Source organism: Schistocerca americana, chromosome 4 (genome assembly GCF_021461395.2).
Source record: "Schistocerca americana isolate TAMUIC-IGC-003095 chromosome 4, iqSchAmer2.1, whole genome shotgun sequence".
In the NCBI taxonomy this organism is placed as follows: Eukaryota; Metazoa; Arthropoda; class Insecta; order Orthoptera; family Acrididae; genus Schistocerca; species Schistocerca americana.
In genome coordinates, this window is record NC_060122.1 from 100,977,501 (window position 1) to 100,998,583 (window position 21,083).

General features: G+C 41.7%; 1 protein-coding gene across 1 annotated transcript in view; it reads right to left on the reverse strand.

Moving 5' to 3' along the window:
* LOC124613253 (putative protein tag-52) overlaps positions 1 to 21,083 on the reverse strand; it is a 153,885-nt gene that overhangs the window by 77,707 nt on the left and 55,095 nt on the right. Inside the window, exon 4 of the mRNA XM_047141943.1 lies at positions 10,758 to 10,944. Coding sequence (XP_046997899.1) covers positions 10,758 to 10,944 — 187 coding nt within the window. The remainder of the gene's footprint in view (positions 1 to 10,757; positions 10,945 to 21,083) is intronic.

The window sequence follows — 21,083 nt, forward strand, 5'->3', positions numbered from 1 at the left end:
GTGATGAATGCTTGTGTTAGATACGTATGCAACATACGGTTGTATGATCATATCAGTCCTTCATACTCCCAGCTAGGTTGGATACGCCCACATAAGGCACGCGATCTCCACACGATGTGCTTACTTCATCGATTTCTTAGCCACTGGTGCCCCCAATACTTATCTTCTCACATTAAACACCTATCATCATTCCACAAACGCAATACCAGATCGGATACGTCTAGCATCTTGGCTGTACCTTTACATAACACAAAATCTTTCTCCGTGTCATTCTCCATCTCAGCCATACGACTATGGAACGCGCTCCCCTGTGATCTGCGTCTTATCCAAAACCATTCAACATTCAAGAGGGAACTTAAGACTTACATATTAGGGACGGTATAGCCACCATTGTTGTGCCCCCCCCCCCCCCCCCCCCCTCATCTTTTTCTTTCTCCTCTCCATCATAGCTTCGAATTTTACCATTCTATTTCTCTTCCTCTAACCTATCTACCTCTTCTATATCTCTTTCACCCCATTCCATCGTCTTATGTCTCTGCTTGATGAGAATAACTTACAAGCTGCAAGAATATAACGAGAAAATTCCCAACTAGCAATAGGACTGACACTCATATAAGAAAAATATGTTTACTTTCATATACATAGTCATTATTATTATTATTATTATCATTATTATTATTATTTTTATTATTCTTGATTGTTATAATTATTTTTTGATTGTTATAATTATCATTGTACTACTTTTATAATCTCTATTTTTTTTCTTTAACATTAATACTGTATAACATGTTATATGTCCTAATTTTCTGTAGACACTGAAATTTGTTGAATCTGAGTATGCCTGGTTAGGTGTAAGAGAGGGCCTGAAGGCCCTAATCTTGCCAGGTAAAATAAATGCATAAATAAATAAATATACGAGGTTGGACAGAAAGTTTTCTAACAGACAGAGGCAGTATGCCATCCTAAATGGGGTGACTTCAACAGAAATAGGCGTAGCTTCAGGTGTGCCTCAGGGCAGCGTAATAGGTCCGCCGCTTTTTACGATTTACATAAACAATACGGTTCATGGTATTGACAGCTGCATTAGACTGTTTGCTGACGATGCGGTAGTCTACAGGAAAGTAGCATTACGTGAAAGTTGTGAACAAGTCAATGAGGATTTGCAAAAAATAAATGCATGGTATAGTGACTGGCAGTTATCTCTCAATATTAGAAAGTGTAACCTACTGCCTATAACAATGCAAAAATCTCCATTAATGTATGAGAACAAAATAAATGCCCAGTCATTGGAAGTGACAACACCCGTCAAGTATCTAGGTGTGACTATTCGAAATGATCTCAAATGGAATGATCAGATTACACAAGTAAAGGGCAAGGCGAACTCTAGATTGCGGTTTACTGGTAGAATCATGAAGCGTGCAGTCCTTCAACAAAGGAAATAGCTTACAATACGTTAGTTTGACTTTGGCGCGAATCGTGCCCTCTGCCACACACCGTTTGGTGGCTAGTGGAGTATATATGTAAATGCAGATTAATGTTTTTGTAAACTCAAACAGCTAAGAGAGTAAAATAGGGGATTACAAATTTTATGAAATTATTCCATTATGAAAGCATTTTCAAAGCTAAATCTATGAAAATTTGTATTTGATTTCTCAGTTAGATATAAAAGAAGTGTGTGTTTCACAATTTTTGGAAATTCAGTTTCTAAGGTGGTGAAAAAGGGGATGATAATTTTTAAGAAATTATTTCGCTATATTAAAAAAAATTTTGAAAGGTAAATCATTGAAAATTGATATTCCACTTCTCAGTTAGATATAAAGAAACGTGTTTGGGATGAAAGTTTCTATGGAAATATCACCACAAGAACGCAAAAGGCATGGTTAACAAATTCTTGGACTCCAGTTATCAGAATTTCTTTTCATCAGCAGTACATCTGGAAAAGACGATACTTCCATGGCCTTAATTAGTGTGAAAAGTTTAGAAGGTGTTGCAATTTATGAAAAACAAAAATTTGATAAACAATAACAACAACTCTGTGTAGACCGTACTGTCTACCCGAGCAAAGCAGCGGGCACTAAACTAGTCTATTAATATGCTGTGATTTATTTGTTAGCTATACTATTATTTCTTTAAAATCTTAGTTTGCCATATGAAAACATGGACTCGTTCTGTTCCATTATTTAATATATGTAGAATTTAGTTAGTCAGTGTATGAACAGCATTGCTATATCAGTTGATTAACAATTTTGAGATCCAAACTGCTATTTGTTAATTATATTAATATAATCAAGGTATGGAACAGCTGCAAGTAAACAACTTTCTCAAAATTTTTAGAAAATAATGTCTACATTGAAGAAAATTGGTACTTACTGACACTACTTCTATCACGTATACGGTAAATATCATTGAATTATTAAACAATGGAGACTCCAGGTCAGAATTTCAACAATATTAGGACAAGAAGAGATCACCACTCACCATAAACATGACACATTGAGCTGCAGAGAGGCACAACGGAAAGACTGTTACACATTTGGCTTTTGGCCAAAGCTTTCTTCTTCAGGAGAAGAAACACACACACACACACACAAGCAAGCACACAAGACCACCATCTCCAGCAGCTGGGACCCAAATGTATTCCAGTCGGAGCTGCCTGAGATGGTAGTATTGTGGGCATGACACGTGCTTGCTTGTGTGAATGTGTCTGCATTTTCTTTTCTGAAGAAGGGATTGGCCAAAAGCTAAATGTGTAGCAGTCTTTTTGTTGTGCCTGCCTGCAACTCAACATGTCATCTACTTGGTGATTAGTAATCTATCCTTTTCCTAATATCACTTTATTATGATACATTTTAATCTATATGGAAAATTGTCTTGGCTTAGTATTGCATATATGTATCAAAGGATTTGCACTTCTTATACAACAATTTTATACGAAATAAACATCTTTAAAAATGAAAGCTCATACAGAGCTTATTTAACAGTTTCTTAATTTCACATGGAGAAGTGGATAACAGTAACAGACCACTAAATTTTACAGAAGTTTGTTTCTAAACACACTGCGTTGATTTTGCTGTTGAATTTTTTGACCTTATTGCCTCCACAACACTCAAGAAATGGTCATTAAAAATTTCTTTATCTGTGAATTATCACTTATAATCTTACCATTCAAATCAATAGAAATATTAGCTAGCTCTGTGATCTGATGTCCAGTGCCTTGTTTGATTGCAAAAATCAGTTTGTTTTACTATGTTCTATATGGATTAACTATGGTGCCTAAATTATCAAATACATACATAATGTACATGCTTTTACATATTTTAAAACATTTTTTTAGTAATCAAACAATGGGAAATCCCGGATGGAATGTAACAATACTATGAAGAGGAAAGTTGCTACTCAGCATATAACGGGGATGCTGAGTCGCAGATAGGCACAAGAAAATGAGCTCACAATTATAGCTTTCAGCCATTAAGGCCTTCATCAACAATAGACAGACATACACATGCACACGCAGCTCACACACGACTGCAGTCTCAGGCAACTGAAACCACACTGCGAGCAGCAGCACCATTGCTTGATGGGAGTGGTGACTGGGTGGAGGTAAGGAGGAAGCTGGAGCAGGGAGGGGAAGGGATAGTATGGTGGGGCTGACGTACAGTGAAGTGCTACCAGTTAGACAGACGGCATGGGAGAGGTGGAGAGGGGGGCGGAAAAGGAGAGAAATGAAAAGACTGGGTGTACGTGGTGGAATGACAGCTGTGTAGTACTGGAGTGGAAACAGGGAAGGGGCTGGATGGATGAGGACAGTGACTAAAGAAGGTTGAGGCCAGGATGTTTGCTGGAACATAGGATTTATTGTAGGGAAAGTTCCCACCTGTGCGATTCAGAAAAGATGGTGTTGGTAGAGAGGATACATATGGCACAGCTGTGAAGCAGTCATTGAAATAAAGGATATCATGTTTGGTAGTGTGTTCAGCAATAGGGTGGTCCACTTGTTTCTTGAAAACAGTTTGTTGGTGGCCATTCAAGCAGACAGACAGCTTGTTGGTTTTCACGTCTACACAGAATGCAGCACAGTGGTTGCAGCTTAGCTTGTAGACCACATGACTCGTTTCACAGGTAGCCCTGCATTTGATGGGACATGTGATGTAAGTGACCGGTCTGGAGTAGGTGGTAGCTGGAGGATGTATGGGACAGGTCTTGTATCTAGGTGTATTACAAGGGTATTGGCCATGAGGCAAAGGATTGGGAGCAGGGGTCGTTTAAGGATGGATGAGTATACTGTGTAGGTTTGGTGGGCGGCAGAATACCACTGTGGGAGGCGTCGGAAGGATAGCGGGCAGGACATTTCTCATTTCATGACATGACGAGAGTTAATCAAAACCCTGGTGGAGAATGTAATTCAGTTGCTCCAGTCCTGCGTAGTACTGAGTTACGAGGGGAATGCTTGTCTGTGGTCAGACAGTGGGACTTTGGGAGGTGGTGGGACAGTGAAAAGATAAGGCACGAAAGAGTCGTTTTTGCACAATGTTGAGAGGATAATTTTGGTCAGTGAAGGCTTCAGTGAGACCCTCGGTATATCTCGAGAGGGACTGCTTGTCACTACAGATGCCAAGACCATGGATGGCTAGGCTGTATGAAAGGGACTTCTTGGTACTGAATGGGTGGCAGCTGTTGAAGTGGAGGTATTGCTGGTGGTTAGGTTTGATATGGACGGAGGTACTGATGTAGCCATCTTTGAGGTGAACGTCAACATCTATAAAGGTGGCTTGTTGGGTTAAGTAGGAGCAGGTGAAGCAAATGGGGGGAGGAGTTGCTGAGGTTCGGGAGGAATGTGGATAGCATGTCTTCACCTTTGATCCAGATAGCAAAGATGACATCAATGAATCTCAACCAGGTGAGGGGTTTAGGATTCTGGGGTTTAGGATTCTGGGTTTTTAGGAAGGATTCCTCTCGACGGCCCTTGAATAGGATGGTGCCATGTGATTGCCCATAGCCGGACCCTGAATTTATTTGTAGGTAATGCCTTCAAAGGAGAAGTAATTGTGGGTGAGGATATAGTTGGTCATGGCAACTAGGAAGGAGATTGTTGGTTTGGAATAAGTCGGGCATTGGGAAAGGTAGTGTTCAATAACAGTAAGGCCATGGGCATGAGGGATGTTAAGTGAACAGGGAGGTGGCATCAATAGTGACAAACAGGGCAGCGTGTGGTAAAGGGACAGGAATTGCGGAGAGTCGGTGGAGGAAATGGTTGGTACCTTTTATATAGGAGGGTAGGTTAAAGGTAATAGGTTGAAGGTGTTGGTCTAGGAGAGCAGAGATTCTCACAGTGAGGGCACAGCAACTAACCACCCACGACGTCCCATTGTGGCCAGTCACTAATGTCACCTATCCCATCAAAGACAGGGCTACCTGTGAAACCAGTCATGTGGTCTACAAGCTAAGCTGCAACCACTGTGCTGCATTCTATGTAGGCATGACAACCAACAAGCTGTCTGTCCGCTAGAATGGCCACTGATGAACTGTGGCCAAGAAACAAGTAGACCATTCTGTTGCTGAACACTCAGTCAGGCAGCAGTAGCCGACTGCGACAGATGCAGCTACAGATAAGTAAACCGCTTTTGTAACATTTATGAGTTCCTAACCAGGAGCGAATTTTATTATATCTGTGTGCTTTAATAGTTTAGTTTCTTGAGTTTCTGCATGTAAATTTAAAATCTAATAGCCACAGGTCTCGCGCTTTCGTTTGTGTCAGAAAGTAAACATTTTGTGACATATTACAAGTTCCTTATCAGGGGAAAATTATTTAGTTTCACCTGAGGGTTTTGGTAGTTAGGTTTTTGAATATCTGTGTATTACTGGACACAGTTCGTGCGTTTTCGTCAGGTTCTAATGTAGATTTCCGTAGTGCAAGTCGATAGTCCGTTTATCTGCATAGTTTAGTTTCCATGGTCTTTATTGTGGACAGGGACAGGGACTGCGACTGTTGTGTGGAGATGTGAGCTGAGTTGGTTACACTTCATTGTCAGCTTCAGGCTGTGATGGCTTCGGTTACACAGCTTGAGGCTGCAGCGGATGGGCACCACTGTTGTGGGCCGGCTGTGGGGATCCAACAGACGTCCAGCACGTCAAGAGCCCTCGGATCGGTCCTCATCGGTGGCCAATTGGTCCTCACCGGTGGCCAACCCAGTTACTGCTTACACTGAGGCTGACCCCTCACCTGTGGTCGAGTGGGCGGTCGCCCCAGAGCGGCGAAAGACTTCCCAGGCGGCCGCACGTAGGGCCCCCCAGTTTGTCTGACAAACAGGTTCCAGGTGCTGTCTGTGGCTGACACTGTCGCTGAGTCAGATGCTGTCGCCTGTCCTTTTTCAGAGGAAACCACTCAGCCTGCAAGACCCGGGCAATCGCAGAGGATGGGATTATTGGTAGTTGGGAGCTCCAACGTTAGGCGCGTTATGAGGCCCCTTAGGGGCAGAAAATCCAAAGAGGTTCTAGTTGTATGTGAAGTATGTTAGCGGCAAGAAACAATCAATGCCTTCTCTGCACGATAGCAATGGAGATACTATCGAAGACAGTGCTGCCAAAGCAGAGTTACTAAACACAGTCTTCTGAAATGCCTTCACAAAAGAAGATGAAGTAAATATTCCAGAATTCGAATCAAGAACAGCAGAGTAGTGAAGCAACCTAAATCACTTAATAAAAGCAAGTCTTCTGGTCCAGACTGTACACCAATTAGGTTCCTTTCAGAGTATGCTGATGCATTAGCTCCATACTTAACAATCATATACAACTGTTCGCTCGACGAAAGATCAGTATCCAAAGACTGGAAAGTTGCACAGGTCACACCAATATTCAAGAAAGGTAGTAGGAGTAATCCACTAAATTACAGGCCCATATCATTAACGTCGATATGTAGCAGGATTTTGGAACACATATTGTGTTCGAACATTATGAATTACCTCAAAGAAAACTGTCTATTGACACACAGTCAACATGGGTTTAGAAAACATTGTTCCTGTGAAACACAACTAGCTCTTTATTCACATGAAGTGTTGAATGCTATTGACAAGGGATTTCAGATCGATTCCGTATTTCTGGATTTCCGGAAGGCTTATGACACTACCACACAAGCTGCTCGTATTGAAATGGTGTGCTTATGGAATATCGTCTCAGTTATGTGATTGGATTTGTAATTTCCTGTCAGAGAGGTCACAGTTTGTAGTAAATGATGGAAATTCATCGTGTAAAACAGAAGTGATTTCTGGCATTCCCCAAGGTAGTGTTGTAGGCCTGTTGCTGTTCCTTATCTATATAAACGATTTGGGAGGCAATCTGAGCAGCCGTCTTTGGTTGTTTGCAGATGACGCTGTCGTTTATCGACTAATAAAGGCATCAGAAGATCAAAAGAAACTGCAAAACGATTTAGAAAAAATATCTGAATGGTGCGTAAAATGGCAGTTGACCCCGAATAAAGAAAAGTGTGAGATCATCCACATGAGCGCTAAAAGGAACTCATTAAAATTCGGTTACACGATAAATCAGTCTAATCTAAAAGCCGTAAATTCAACTATATTCCTTGGTAATACAATTAGGAACAACTTAAATTGGAAGGAACACATAGAAAATGTTGTGGGGAAGGCTAACCAAAGACTGCGTTTTATTGGCAGGACACTTAGAAAATGTAACAGACCTACTAAGGAGACTGCCTACACTATGCTTGTTCGTCCTCTTTTAGAATACTGCTGCACGGTCTGGGACCCTTACCAGATAGGACTGACGGAGTATATCGAAAAAGTTCAAAGAAAGGCAGCACGTTTTGTATTATTGCGAAATATGGGAGAGAGTGTCACAGAAATGATACAGGATTTCGGCTGGAAATCGTTAAAAGAAAGGTGTTTTTCGTTGCGACGGTATCTTCTCACGAAATTCCAATTACCAACTTTCTCCTCTGAATGCGAAAATATTTTGTTGACACCGACCTACATAGGGAGGAACGATCACCACGAGAAAATAAGGGAAATAAGAGCTCATACGGAAAGATATAGGTGTTCATTCTTTCCGCGCGCTATACGAGATTGGAATAATAGAGAATTGCGAAGGTGGTTTGATGAACCCTCTGCCAGGCACTTAAATGTAATTTGCAGAATATCCATGTAGATGTAGAAGTAGACATGATATCCTTTATTTCAATGACTACTTCACAGCCTGTACCATATGGATCCTCCCCAACAACATCAGTTTTTCTGAATTGCCCACATGGAAACTTTCCCTGCAATACATCGTACGTTCCTGTAATCCTCCAGGCCTCGACCTTTGTTAGTCACTGTCCTCACCAATCCAGCCCCTTCTCTGTTCTCATACTAGCACTACGCAGCCGTCATTCCACCATCACACCCAGTCTTTTTATTTCTCTCCTTTTCCGTTATTTCCCCCCTCCCCACCTCACCCCTCCTGCACTCAGTCTAACCTAAAGCAATTTGCTGTCTGCCAGCCCCACCGTACTATCCAGCCCCACCATACTATCCCTCCCCCTCCCTGCTCCAGCCTCCTCCTTACCCCCAACCAGTCGCCACTCCCATCATGCACTGGTGCTGCTGCTCGCAGTGTGGTTTCAGTTGCCTGTAGTCGTGTGTGTGAGTTGCGTTCGTGCATGTGCATGCTTTTTTTTGTGTGTGTGTGTGTGTGTGTGTGTGTGTGTGTGTGTGTGTGTGTGTGTGTGTGCGCGTGTATCCTTTCCACAATACTGTCTACATCTACATGATCCACAAGTCACTGTACAGTGTGTGGTGGAGGGTATCTTGTACCACAACTAGTCGTTTCCTTTCCTGTTCCACTCGCATATAAGGTGACGGTAAAACAACTGTCTATATTCTTCTGTATGATCCCTAATTTCTCGTATCTTATCTTCATGGTCCCTACATGAAATGTAAGTTGACAGCAGTAGGATTATTCTGCCATCGGCTTCAAATGCCGATTCTCTAAACTTTCTCAGTAATGTTCTTTGAAATGAATACCTTCTTCCCTCCAGGGATTCCCACTTGAGCTCCCAGAGTACATATGTAACACTTTCATGTTGATCAAACCTACTGGTAACAAATGGTTCAAATGGCTCTGAGTGCTATGGGACTTAAAATCTCAGGTCATCAGTCCACTAGAACTTAGAACTACTTAAACCTAAATAACCTAAGAACATCACACACATCCATGCCCGAGGCAGGATTCGAACCTGCGACCGTAGCAGTTGCGCGGTTCCAGATTGAAGCGCCTACAACCACTCTGCCACAACGGCCGGCCTGCTGGTAACAGATCTAGCAGCTTACCTCAATTGCTTTAATGTCTTTTTTCAATCCGAGCTGATGTGGATCCCAAACATTCTAGCAGTACACAAGGATAGGTCCTATATGCAGTCTCCATTACAGATGAACTACATTTTCCTAAAATTATCCCAATAAACCGAAGTTGACAATTCGCCCTCCCTACCACAATTCTCACATCCTCTTTTCATTTCATACTGCTTTGCAACATTATGCCCAGATATTTAAATGACGTGATTGTGTCGAGCAGAAAACTACTAACGCTTTATCCGAACATTATGAGTTTGTTTTTCCTATTCATCCACATAAACTTACACATCAGCTGCCATTCATCACACCAATTAGAAGTTTTTTCTTGGTTATCTTTTACCAACCTACAGTCACTTCGACACCTTGAAAAATCTATACTAGAACCATCAGTGATCATCCATTGCTTCTTCTTGTATGATAGACATAGCAGTGCACCTTAGGAACCACATGCGAAAGTAACAATAAGAAATGTTTTTAAAATAATAAATAAATAAACAAAAGTAAACCATTAAGTTTTAGTTTAAGATGCCTATACTTAATGTTATTTAATTTCTGAACTTGAGTAAATATACAGAGTTTGCAGAACTGGAATGTGAAGTAAGAATATGATCTTTGTTGTTAGAGTGCTGTTGGCCATCGACTGCACCAACAGCAAACGGAATGTGCAAGAAATTCCAAATTATTTTTTAAAAAGAAATGGATTAAGAGCTTCTTGAAGTGTTGAATAAAACAATCAAGCTGCATTGGTGTGAATAAGATACAGTTTCGTGTGTAAGCCTGCTTATGTGGGATTTTGAAATGAGAGGTATGGGAAATAACACATTTAGTAAAGTAAAGGCTCACTGGAAGTTGAGGGTGTACTTCCAGTTGTACAGCTGAGTTGTTGCTTCTGCTTTATTCACAATATTTTGATGACCGACTCATTTGGCTTCTTCAAGTGCTGGGAGCTGTGCTGTTGTGTGTACTCACTGCCTGGACTCCAACCAGGCTCCAGCAAAACAACCCAAAAGATGAACCAACAATGTGGGAAATGACAGATTGCTACTTACCGTAAATAATACACGTCAAGTTACTTTGTGTGTGTGTGTGTGTGTGTGTGTGTGTGTGTGTGTGTGTGTTTTACTGATGAAGGCTGTGGCTGAAAGCTATGTGTGAGTGCCTTAATTGTGCCTGGCTGCAACTTGACGTGATTTCTTTGTGATAAGAAGCAATCTGTTGTTTCCTATATTGTTGTTATTCTTATCTGGAGTTTTCATTATTTGACAAAAGATGAACCACTCAACCACACTTGTGTTTTGTAGCACATTTTAAACAACTGATATATACTGTTTTATCAGTTGTTACCAATTCCTGTTTGTTAAGATTCTCGTATTGATCTTTGACTTACACTTATCTATTACACTTGTAACATACCAACCAATGCAGCATAATCCTTGTGTGACTTTGGAGTGTAGGAGAGAACTTCTTGTAGTAGTAATCTGTATCTTGGTACTCGCTGGATTGGAGTGATGAGTAAAGATGGCAGTTTCGTTCCAACTTCAGGCCGACTTTCTTGATCCTTAATAAAACTGTTCAACTTTCCATTCTTCTTGCCAATATCCTACAATAGTTTACATTTTGTCAGTGATATATGAACAGCTATACAATGTAATAACAATGTGTATGTAAGGGGGAAAAGTTTACTAATTATGAGAAGTGACTCAACAAAGTATTCAAAATAAAATATCCATTCTCAATATACCAAATATGTTGGTTGACTACAAAAACTACAGAAACTCAAGTGTATGCTATATAATTTGCTCTCCCACTGTGGTATTAAGATGTTGGTGTGTGCGGACAGCATTGCTAGTCAAGCTGAGTGGTCCATTCACAATGCAGTATTTATTACCTTGGAGTATTATTTTATTACAGAAAGACAGTTATTGTGTCAACAGGAGAAACAGTACTCTTTCGTTTTTCTAAACGAAGCACAGTGTAGTGCAAATAATGTATTAATGTTGCCAGTTTCGCCTGGACTAGTCTCTATTCTGATCTGCAAGTAAAATAGCAAAAGAAGGTACTACCTATCATTTAAATTATTTAAAAGTAGCACACAAAAGGAATTAAAAGCACATGTATCAGACTGTATGAAAATATGCAGAGGAGAAACAGCTATCAATGAAATCACTTAGTATGTATTGTCAAAACATAGTTTTTTGGTTTTAGAATATAAACTGGAAAGAGACAGGATGTCACTGATGCCAGGAAGCAATGAGAGTACCATTGGTAAATTCCTCAATCACCTATGGTAAAAGTAGCAAGAGAGGTTAATTTATTAGCAATAAATTGGAAAACTCACATATACAGACAGGTGATGATATAAATAAAGTAACTGAAATTCCCAACCCCTTTCTACATTTGTGGTGCATATGGAGGAGACAGGTACACGACCTGTACTTTACAGTCACCCACCACATCTTATTCCAGTCTTGTGACAGGTCAGGACATCACATTCAAGCCTTCACGTGGCCATGATAACCAACAGGCTGCCTGCTTGAATGACCGACCACTTCCAAACTGTGACGAAGGGAAGACTTGACCGTCCAGTGGCAGAACACTATGCTAACACAATGTGTTTGACTCCAATTGTTGCTTGACAACCCATGCTATCTGGCTGCTTTCCTGTCCTTCCTTTCCCCCTCCCCCCTCCTAATCTTAAACAAGCTTTTTGGAATTACACAGACAGGTACTGATTTTACAGTACATCACAATCCTCTTGCCCCCCCCCCCCCTCCCCTCTCACACACACACACACACACACACACACACACACACACACACCATCTAAACTCTACAAATCACAGTGAAGTACCATTGCGCCTGTTATTGGGTTTGTGCACAACTTCATAGCATTTTTCCGTAAGTTTAATAAACACAAAAGATACACGTAACAGAGACTTTAGTCATCAAAATATATTCTTCTTCACCTTTTACAACAGTCTGCCAACACTGGGATAACTTTTCAATTTCACAACTGTAGAAATCATGTGGTTTTGAGGTGAAGAGCTCATCGAGCACGTTGAGAACGCATTTTCATCCGGGAAGGAAGTCCCTTGAAGCTTGTTCGATAGAGCGCAGAAAAGACGGAAATCTGGTTAATAAAGTGGGTGCAGAATGAATAGTCCTGTATCTTTTTGTCGGTCTAGCAGAACGCAAGTGGGCGTTATTGTGGAGTAGCATCATTTCATGCAGTCTTCCTGGTCATTGTTCTTGGAATGCAACCACAAGCTGTCTCAGTTGCTGAAATTATACAGGGTGATTACAATTAAAGTTAAACATTGAAAACGCTGTAGGAATAACACCACTGGTCAGAATGATGTCAAATTGCAATGGAATATTATTGAAGAAGGGAGAAAATGTATGGCAGAAGAAGAACTGATCAATAGATGGTGCTGTATGCATCAGGATATGTAAACGAAAACACCTGCCATATGCATGACCCATTGAAGTTGGTATAAACATGTTGGGTACACGGCTTTTCCACCTTTTGCATCTGCAATGTTCGCCATGACTGTCTCAATGCAGGGTCGTGATCTGCTTGTAAACGATGACTGTGCACACGCTGCTCTGCAGAAATTCCGGACACTGGAGGGTTTGAAAAAAGGTCCAACGACTGCCGTGGGTCTAGAGAAAATAATTTGGAAATTCGAAAAGATGGGTTCTTTTGGTGTGCAACCTGATAGAGGGAGGAAAAGAATTGATTCGATGTCAGTGGAAGCAAAGGCCACAGCAATGCAGGAGGAGACAAGTACTGTTGTGCAAACGTGTAGTGCACAGAGAATTGCCCAAACATCAGATGTACCCGTGAGTACAGTGCATAAAATCCAAAGAAACATCCTTCTTTGCTATCCATTCAAAATTACCCATGTGCATGAGTTGCTTCCTGTTGACCTGCCAGCAAGAGAGACCTTTGCTTTAGAATTTCTAGCTCACATGGAAGTGGACAATGATTGGCTGTGGAAGATTTTGTGGACAGACTAAGCCCACTTCCATCTGACTGGATATGTCAATACAACGAATTGTCGAATATGGGCAACGGAAAATCCACACACAAATCAACCAGTACCACTTCATCCCTAAAAGGTCACAGAGCTGTGCGGGTTTACGGCACTATTTATCATACGGCCACATTTTTCGAAGAGACAGGTGCTTCTGGTCCTGTTACCTGTACCGTCACTGGTAAGCTATGAGTGTCTTTTGCATAGCCACATTATTCCAGCTCTCTAACAGCGTCGATGTGTGGATAGGATCATTTTTATGCAAGATGGCACACCTCCACACCTTGCAAATCCAGTTAAGCAGCTGCTGAAGTGCCCTTTCAGAAAGGCTAGAATTATCAGCCGCCACTTCCCTACAGCCTGGCAATCTCAATCACCTGATCTTAATCAGTTTGACTTCTGGCTGTGGGGCCATCTGAAACATATTGTGTTCAGTGTTCCAACTGTAAACTTAGCTGCTCTGAAGGCACGCACTGCACAACACATTCTCTATGTGACGCAGGAAACACTTTCATCAGTTGTGGAACATGCTGTTTCTCAATTTCAGCTTGTTGCAGAAAAATTGTGAACAGCATATTAAACATATTTTACACTGGTCACATGGAAATTAATAATCCAATTTGATTGGCGCTTTTTATGCGGTTTTTGGCCTCAGGACAATTAAAAACTGATGTGATTAATGCTTTTTATGTGGTTTTTAGCCTCAGGACAATTAAAAACCAATGTGATTGATGCTTTTTATGCGGTTTTTGGCCTCAGGAAAATTAAAAACTGATTTTTCCCATCCACTCTGATATGACCTTGCCAGGGTGGATGGGCTTACGCAACTAACAGTACGACACCTGTACACCCATGCACACTGGGTAGTACAGTTTGTTTAGCATCAAACTACACCTTAAGCATTGTTGTAACATTCATTTGTCATTTGCAGGTGACCATAATTAAATTATGATGCTTAGAGTGCTATCTATTGTTACATTTTGTAACTATTTAGATTTCTTCTGCCATACATTTTCCCCCCTTCTCCGATAACATTCCATTGCAATTTGATGTCATTCTGACCAGTGGTGTTATTTCTACGGTGGTTTGAAAGTTTAAGTTTAATTATAATCACCCCGTGTAGCAGCAGTGATGGTTACCCCTCAGGGAAGCAATTCTTCATAGTACACAACACTGTCACGGTTACACTAGATGCATAATTTTATCCTTTGTGGATGCACACAAGCCTTTGTATGGGGAGTTGCTCTTTGTTTGGACTCATCCATTTCTTTCTTACATTAGCATAAAGACACCATTTCTTGTCACCAGTAATGTTACAGAAAAGGAATGGTTGGTGTTGTTCACAATCCAACTGATGACGAACAAGTATAGATGCACATATGGCCATCAGCTGATTCTTGTGATTCTGGATGAGATCATGTGGTACCCATACATCTGATTTGTGAACCTTCTTCAATGCATGTAAATGTCGCACAGTGATGGAATGATCACAGTTAATCCCACTTTCCAGTTGAGTACACTGAGGTGGATCATTGTGGATTAATGCATTTATTTATCTTCATTAAACTCCAAAGGTCTTCTGAACATGGAGAGTCACTAACATCTAAACAATCCTCCTCAAAATGGGAAAATCATTTTCTTTCGGTGCTCTATCCATTGGCATTATCCTTATACACAGCACAAATGTTTCTGATGTAATTTCGTAGATTTTCGGGTGTCTTATATGTTTATGCTCTTCATGGGTATGTTGCTGGATATGATCATCTTCACTACACGATATTTTGGCTATCCATCTGGCCGCCATCTTCAGGTGCGATTTCTGAGTACACAATCATGCCGGAAATGAATGAACATCAGAAACGATGGCTTCTTTATACCCCGGGTCCAGGCCACTGCACCTGCATGAGAACCAGAAGAGTTGGCCCCTATGAAGCGAAGAATTGCAGCACCGCCAGCGTTAGAAACTGGCGAAAGTGGTAAATTGCAAATTAAGATGTAGCAGGTCGAAAACCAGCCCATTGTTATTTCATATCAGATAAAATAGGGTTCAATACCTTGCTTAGAGGAAAACTTTTATCTCTATTAATAATGTCATCAGATAATCGTATTTCAATGGATACCTTGAGCACACAACCCCAGTAATGAGAAGCCGGAGCAATATTTTGCATCTCTTTAAACATGTTGTGCCCTTTATTGAGACAATGTTCAGCGACGGCAGATTTTTCAGATGGGACCAACATATGTGACGCTGATGTTCCACACATCGGTCATGAACAGCGCGAATAGTCTGTCCAATATGGGCCTTTCCACAATGACAGGGAACTATAAACTCTAGGCATTTTCAACCCCAAATCATCTTTAATAGATCCAAACAGGGCTCTAGTCTTGGCCAAAGGCAAAAGAACACTTTGAATATCATATTTCCGGACAATTCTAGAAATTTTTTGAAGAAATACTTCCAGTAAAGGGTAGAAAAGTGACCGATTTACTAGTATCTGGCTGTCTTCAAGCTCAACGGATATACCAATCGTCAAATTAATTGTGGTTTTCAGTTTGGACCATCAAGAGAACCAGCACCGGATACTAGTAAATCAGTTGCTATTCTACACTCTACTGAAAGTATTTCTTCAAAAAAGTTCTCAGGAAATATGATATTAAAAGTGTTCTTTCGCCTATAGCCACGACTGGAGCCCTGTTTGGATCTGTTAAAAATGGTCTGGGATTGAGAAAGCCTGGAGTTTATAAAATTCCCTGTCACTGTGGAAAGGCCTATATTGGACAGGCTATTCACACTGTTCAAGACCGATGTGTGGAACATCAGCATCACACACATTTGTTCCAGCCTGAAAAATCTGCCGTCACTGAACATTGTCTCAGTGAAGGACATAACATGTTGTTTAAAGAGACGCAAATTATTGCTCCGGCTTTTTGTTATAGGGATTGTGTACTCAAGGAATCCATCAAAATACAATTATCAGATGACATTATTAGAGATAAAGGTTTTTCTTTAAACAAGATATGGAACCCTATTTTATCTGATATAAAACAACAACGATCTGGTTTTCGAACTGCTACATCTTAATTTGCGATTTATCACTTTTGCCAGTTTCTACTGCTGACGGCACTGCAATTCTTTGCTTCACAGGGGCAGCTCTTCCACTTCCCGCGCAAGCGCAGTGGCCTGGACCTGGGGTATAAAAGAGCTGCCGTTTCTGATGTTAATTCAGTTCCGGCAGTATAGTGTACTCAGCAATCGCACCTGAAAATGGGGGCCAGTGGGATCACCGAAATATCGTGTAGTAAAGACAGTCATATCCGGCAGCATACCCGTGAAGAGCATATGCAAATGTTTCTGGCTGCCTCTGCTGCTGTCACCCCTCTACTGAACTGAAACAGAAGAATGTGTCAGAAACATTCTGATTTCTCCACTTGGCACTCCATTTTCTAGCATCCACAGCTGTACTTACTAACTCCAAATGACAAAATGATATTATGTAAACTCAAATAACAGTGAACTACAAATACACTCCTGGAAATGGAAAAAAGAACACATTGACACCGGTGTGTCAGACCCACCATACTTGCTCCGGACACTGCGAGAGGGCTGTACAAGCAATGATCACACGCACGGCACAGCGGACACACCAGGAACCGCGGTGTTGGCCGTCGAATGGCGCTAGCTGCGCAGCATTTGTGCACCGCCGCCGTCAGTGTCAGCCAGTTTGCCGTGGCATACGGAGCTCCATCGCAGTCTTTAACACTGGTAGCATGCCGCGACAGCGTGGACGTGAACCGTATGTGCAGTTGACGGACTTTGAGCGAGGGCGTATAGTGGGCATGCGGGAGGCCGAGTGGACGTACCGCCTAATTGCTCAACACGTGGGGCGTGAGGTCTCCACAGTACATCGATGTTGTCGCCAGTGGTCGGCGGAAGGTGCACGTGCCCGTCGACCTGGGACCGGACCGCAGCGACGCACGGATGCACGCCAAGACCGTAGGATCCTACGCAGTGCCGTAGGGGACCGCACCGCCACTTCCCAGCAAATTAGGGACACTGTTGCTCCTGGGGTATCGGCGAGAACCATTCGCAACCGTCTCCATGAAGCTGGGCTACGGTCCCGCACACCGTTAGGCCGTCTTCCGCTCACGCCCCAACATCGTGCAGCCCGCCTCCAGTGGTGTCGCGACAGGCGTGAATGGAGGGACGAATGGAGACATGTCGTCTTCAGCGATGAGAGTCGCTTCTGCCTTGGTGCCAATGATGGTCGTATGCGTGTTTGGCGCCGTGCAGGTGAGCGCCACAATCAGGACTGCATACGACCGAGGCACACAGGGCCAACACCCGGCATCATGGTGTAGGGAGCGATCTCCTACACTGGCCGTACACCACTGGTGATCGTCGAGGGGACACTGAATAGTGCACGGTACATCCAAACCGTCATCGAACCCATCGTTCTACCATTCCTAGACCAGCAAGGGAACTTGCTGTTCCAACAGGACAATGCACGTCCGCATGTATCCCGTGCCACCCAACGTGCTCTAGAAGGTGTAAGTCAACTACCCTGGCCAGCAAGATCTCCGGATCTGTCCCCCATTGAGCATGTTTGGGACTGGATGAAGCGTCGTCTCACGCGGTCTGCACGTCCAGCACGAACGCTGGTCCAACTGAGGCGCCAGGTGGAAATGGCATGGCAAGCCGTTCCACAGGACTACATCCAGCATCTCTACGATCGTCTCCATGGGAGAATAGCAGCCTGCATTGCTGCGAAAGGTGGATATACACTGTACTAGTGCCGACATTGTGCATGCTCTGTTGCCTGTGTCTATGTGCCTGTGGTTCTGTCAGTGTGATCATGTGATGTATCTGACACCAGGAATGTGTCAATAAAGTTTCCCCTTCCTGGGACAATGAATTCACGGTATTCTTATTTCAATTTCCAGGAGTGTAAAATCGATAAATCGATAAATAAGCCCATAGCAACTGGAACATCAACACATTCAAAACGAAAATTCTAAGAACTTGTGCACCAAACTATTATTAACGCTCTTTTCCCCCATTCCATTCAAGTATAGAGTACAGGAAGAATGACTGCTTAAATGTCTCATCTCTGAGTAACTGCTGCAACCTACATCCTTCTGAATCTGTCGAGTGTATTCGTGCCTTGGTCTCCCTCTATGGTTTTTTCCCTCCGCACTTCTGTCCACTACTAAATTGATGATCCCTTGATGCCTCAGAACGTGTCCTCCCAACCGACCCTTCTACTATTCAAGTTGTGCCACAAATTCCTCTTCTCCTCAATTCTGTTCAGTACCACCTCGTTAGTTACGTGATCTACCCATCTAATCTCGCTACCATTACGAAATCTATTTTCGGCCTACATCTTCTAAAGATGCCAATGCGGTCACATTGCCCCACCTTCCTGTGGGTCCTACCCCCACTTTGATTGTGAAGAATTGCTTTGCTTCTATTTTAATACTGAAGTGCAGAACATGGTCAAGGATTTACCAATTACGAGCTTGCGCATAGCGGCTGCCGTTGCCACTGACTTGGACTGAGGTCACACCCTCCTTTCCAGTTCTGTCATCAGGCACTGCACAAGCCAGCCACCCTCTGGCGTCACCACACATTCACGTCCTATGTTCCGGTGTCTGCCACGCATCGTCCCGCCCCCCCTGTCGCCACGGACTGGCGCTGCTCAATATCTGACGAATGTGTTTTTCGTCACGCCACTGGCGCCCCCTCCATCACCTAGGTGCCCGTTTCACACAAGGGAGATGTGTGTTGTATCCTACTGCTAGTGTGTATGAGTGTCAGTGCGTGAACTGTGGTGTCATCATGTGTGGAGTAGTGCTGACTGAACTACTCCAAGTTATTCTCATTTGTACCTCCAGCTGTTATGTATCTTGTGGTGCAGTTCCAAGAGACTATTTCTGTTACTGTTCAGAGGTTACAAATAAAGCCATATTTGTGTGACTTGGATCCATTTTGTGTATTACTTGGTTACTATACTAAGTGTGTGACCAAATGCCGAAAAAAAATAAATAATAATATTGTTTACAATGTCACTGTGTTCTCTTTGGGTGGTCTATCCATAAATAAGCTATTTGAGAATTATCTCTAGTAGTTGGTTAGAAATCCACTACTAATGGCACAGTCTTAAACCTGCTGACAACAAACAGACTTTAATAGTTTGAGTCAGCAAATGAAGAGGGAACAATTATTGACAATTAATGGCACTGAAATAAATGTTCAGAAATCTAAAAAATATTCCTGCTTAGCAGGTGCAACAAGAGGCTGATACGTAAGTTCCTGAAAAGCCAGTAACAAATATTCAGTTCTGTTAAGGAAGGCGAGGAAGATCTTTGGCACAAATCCCAATACTTTAGGGCACACAATAGACAAGTTTACCTTAATATAAAACCTGACTTGCTACTTTTTTTCACAGAAAATTTATCAGTTTACATTTGAATCAGTGTGCTTCATTACTGACTCAAAGGGAGCCTTGCTAACAAACTCAGCTGAATTGAGATGTTATAGAAAGTATTAATGGCAGTTACACAGCAATTAATCAACAATTCAGAAGCAAAATCTTATCTACAAACTGTTGTAAAGACCTTCAGGAGAAACAGATCAACAAATCAAAATTGTTAATGTAGATGTTTGTTAAATACATTGGCACTGATGATAGTTAACAAAATATTAAATTCTGCCTTCTGCAGTTTTTTCATTGATTGATGCATATATGTAAAATGATAGAACAATGTTTAAAAATATTCAATACAATTCTACTGAGTAAACTCCCTTGCAGATATGCAGAATGAATTCTCTTTTCCAGCAGCAGTTTATCAGAAATCTCAAATGCAATGAAAAACCTCCACCTGAGTGAAGAAATGTACAGGTTTCAGTAATTTTTAAGAAGAATGGATGTACCAAACTACTGAAATGTATCACTAACCTTTATACATCCATCTTCTATTTCAGATGGAGAGTGAAAGAACAGCTGGTCAGTATATGAGGATTAATGGTAACGTCTTCAGTCATGTGTAAATGGCTGAAGGTGTTACCTTTAATCCTAAAATTCTCATACCTGTAACACTAATGTCAATCTGTTGAAAGGTATAACAACTTCTTGTGTTTACATAACAGGTGTTTCTTTGTAGAATGAGCAATTACTCTATCTGAATCAACTCCAATTTCACAGCACCAATTATGTTAACACAGCTTGCTCAGTTCACTTATGAGACTAAAATGACATTAGGGTGTCGGATTCAAGAAAATGTCATGTTTCGTTATTTGCAGAATGTATTCAATACAAATCCACACTGCTGCATACTAAGCAAAATGCATCCATACAGGATATAATACAGGGTATCTGGTTGTACTGAAGACTCGTTTGCGTTTAGGACTAGGTACGTCTCAAGTACTGAGTAGAAGAGTACAATCACAGAAATTCTGGCTCATCTGGAAATTAACTTATGGTTGTGCTCCCTTAACATCACCTGTGGTTGGAATAAGATGCCAACTTCAGCCTGGTGAAGTGAAGTTAATTATCAAATGGGCATGTACATATGGCATGAATAGATATTACATGAAATCAACAATAAAACTCCACAAAAATACTCCACGCATATGAATACTACAGCTCACTGTTAAGTCAACATAAAAATGTAAGTCACTAATACTCATTAGCATGATGCATTT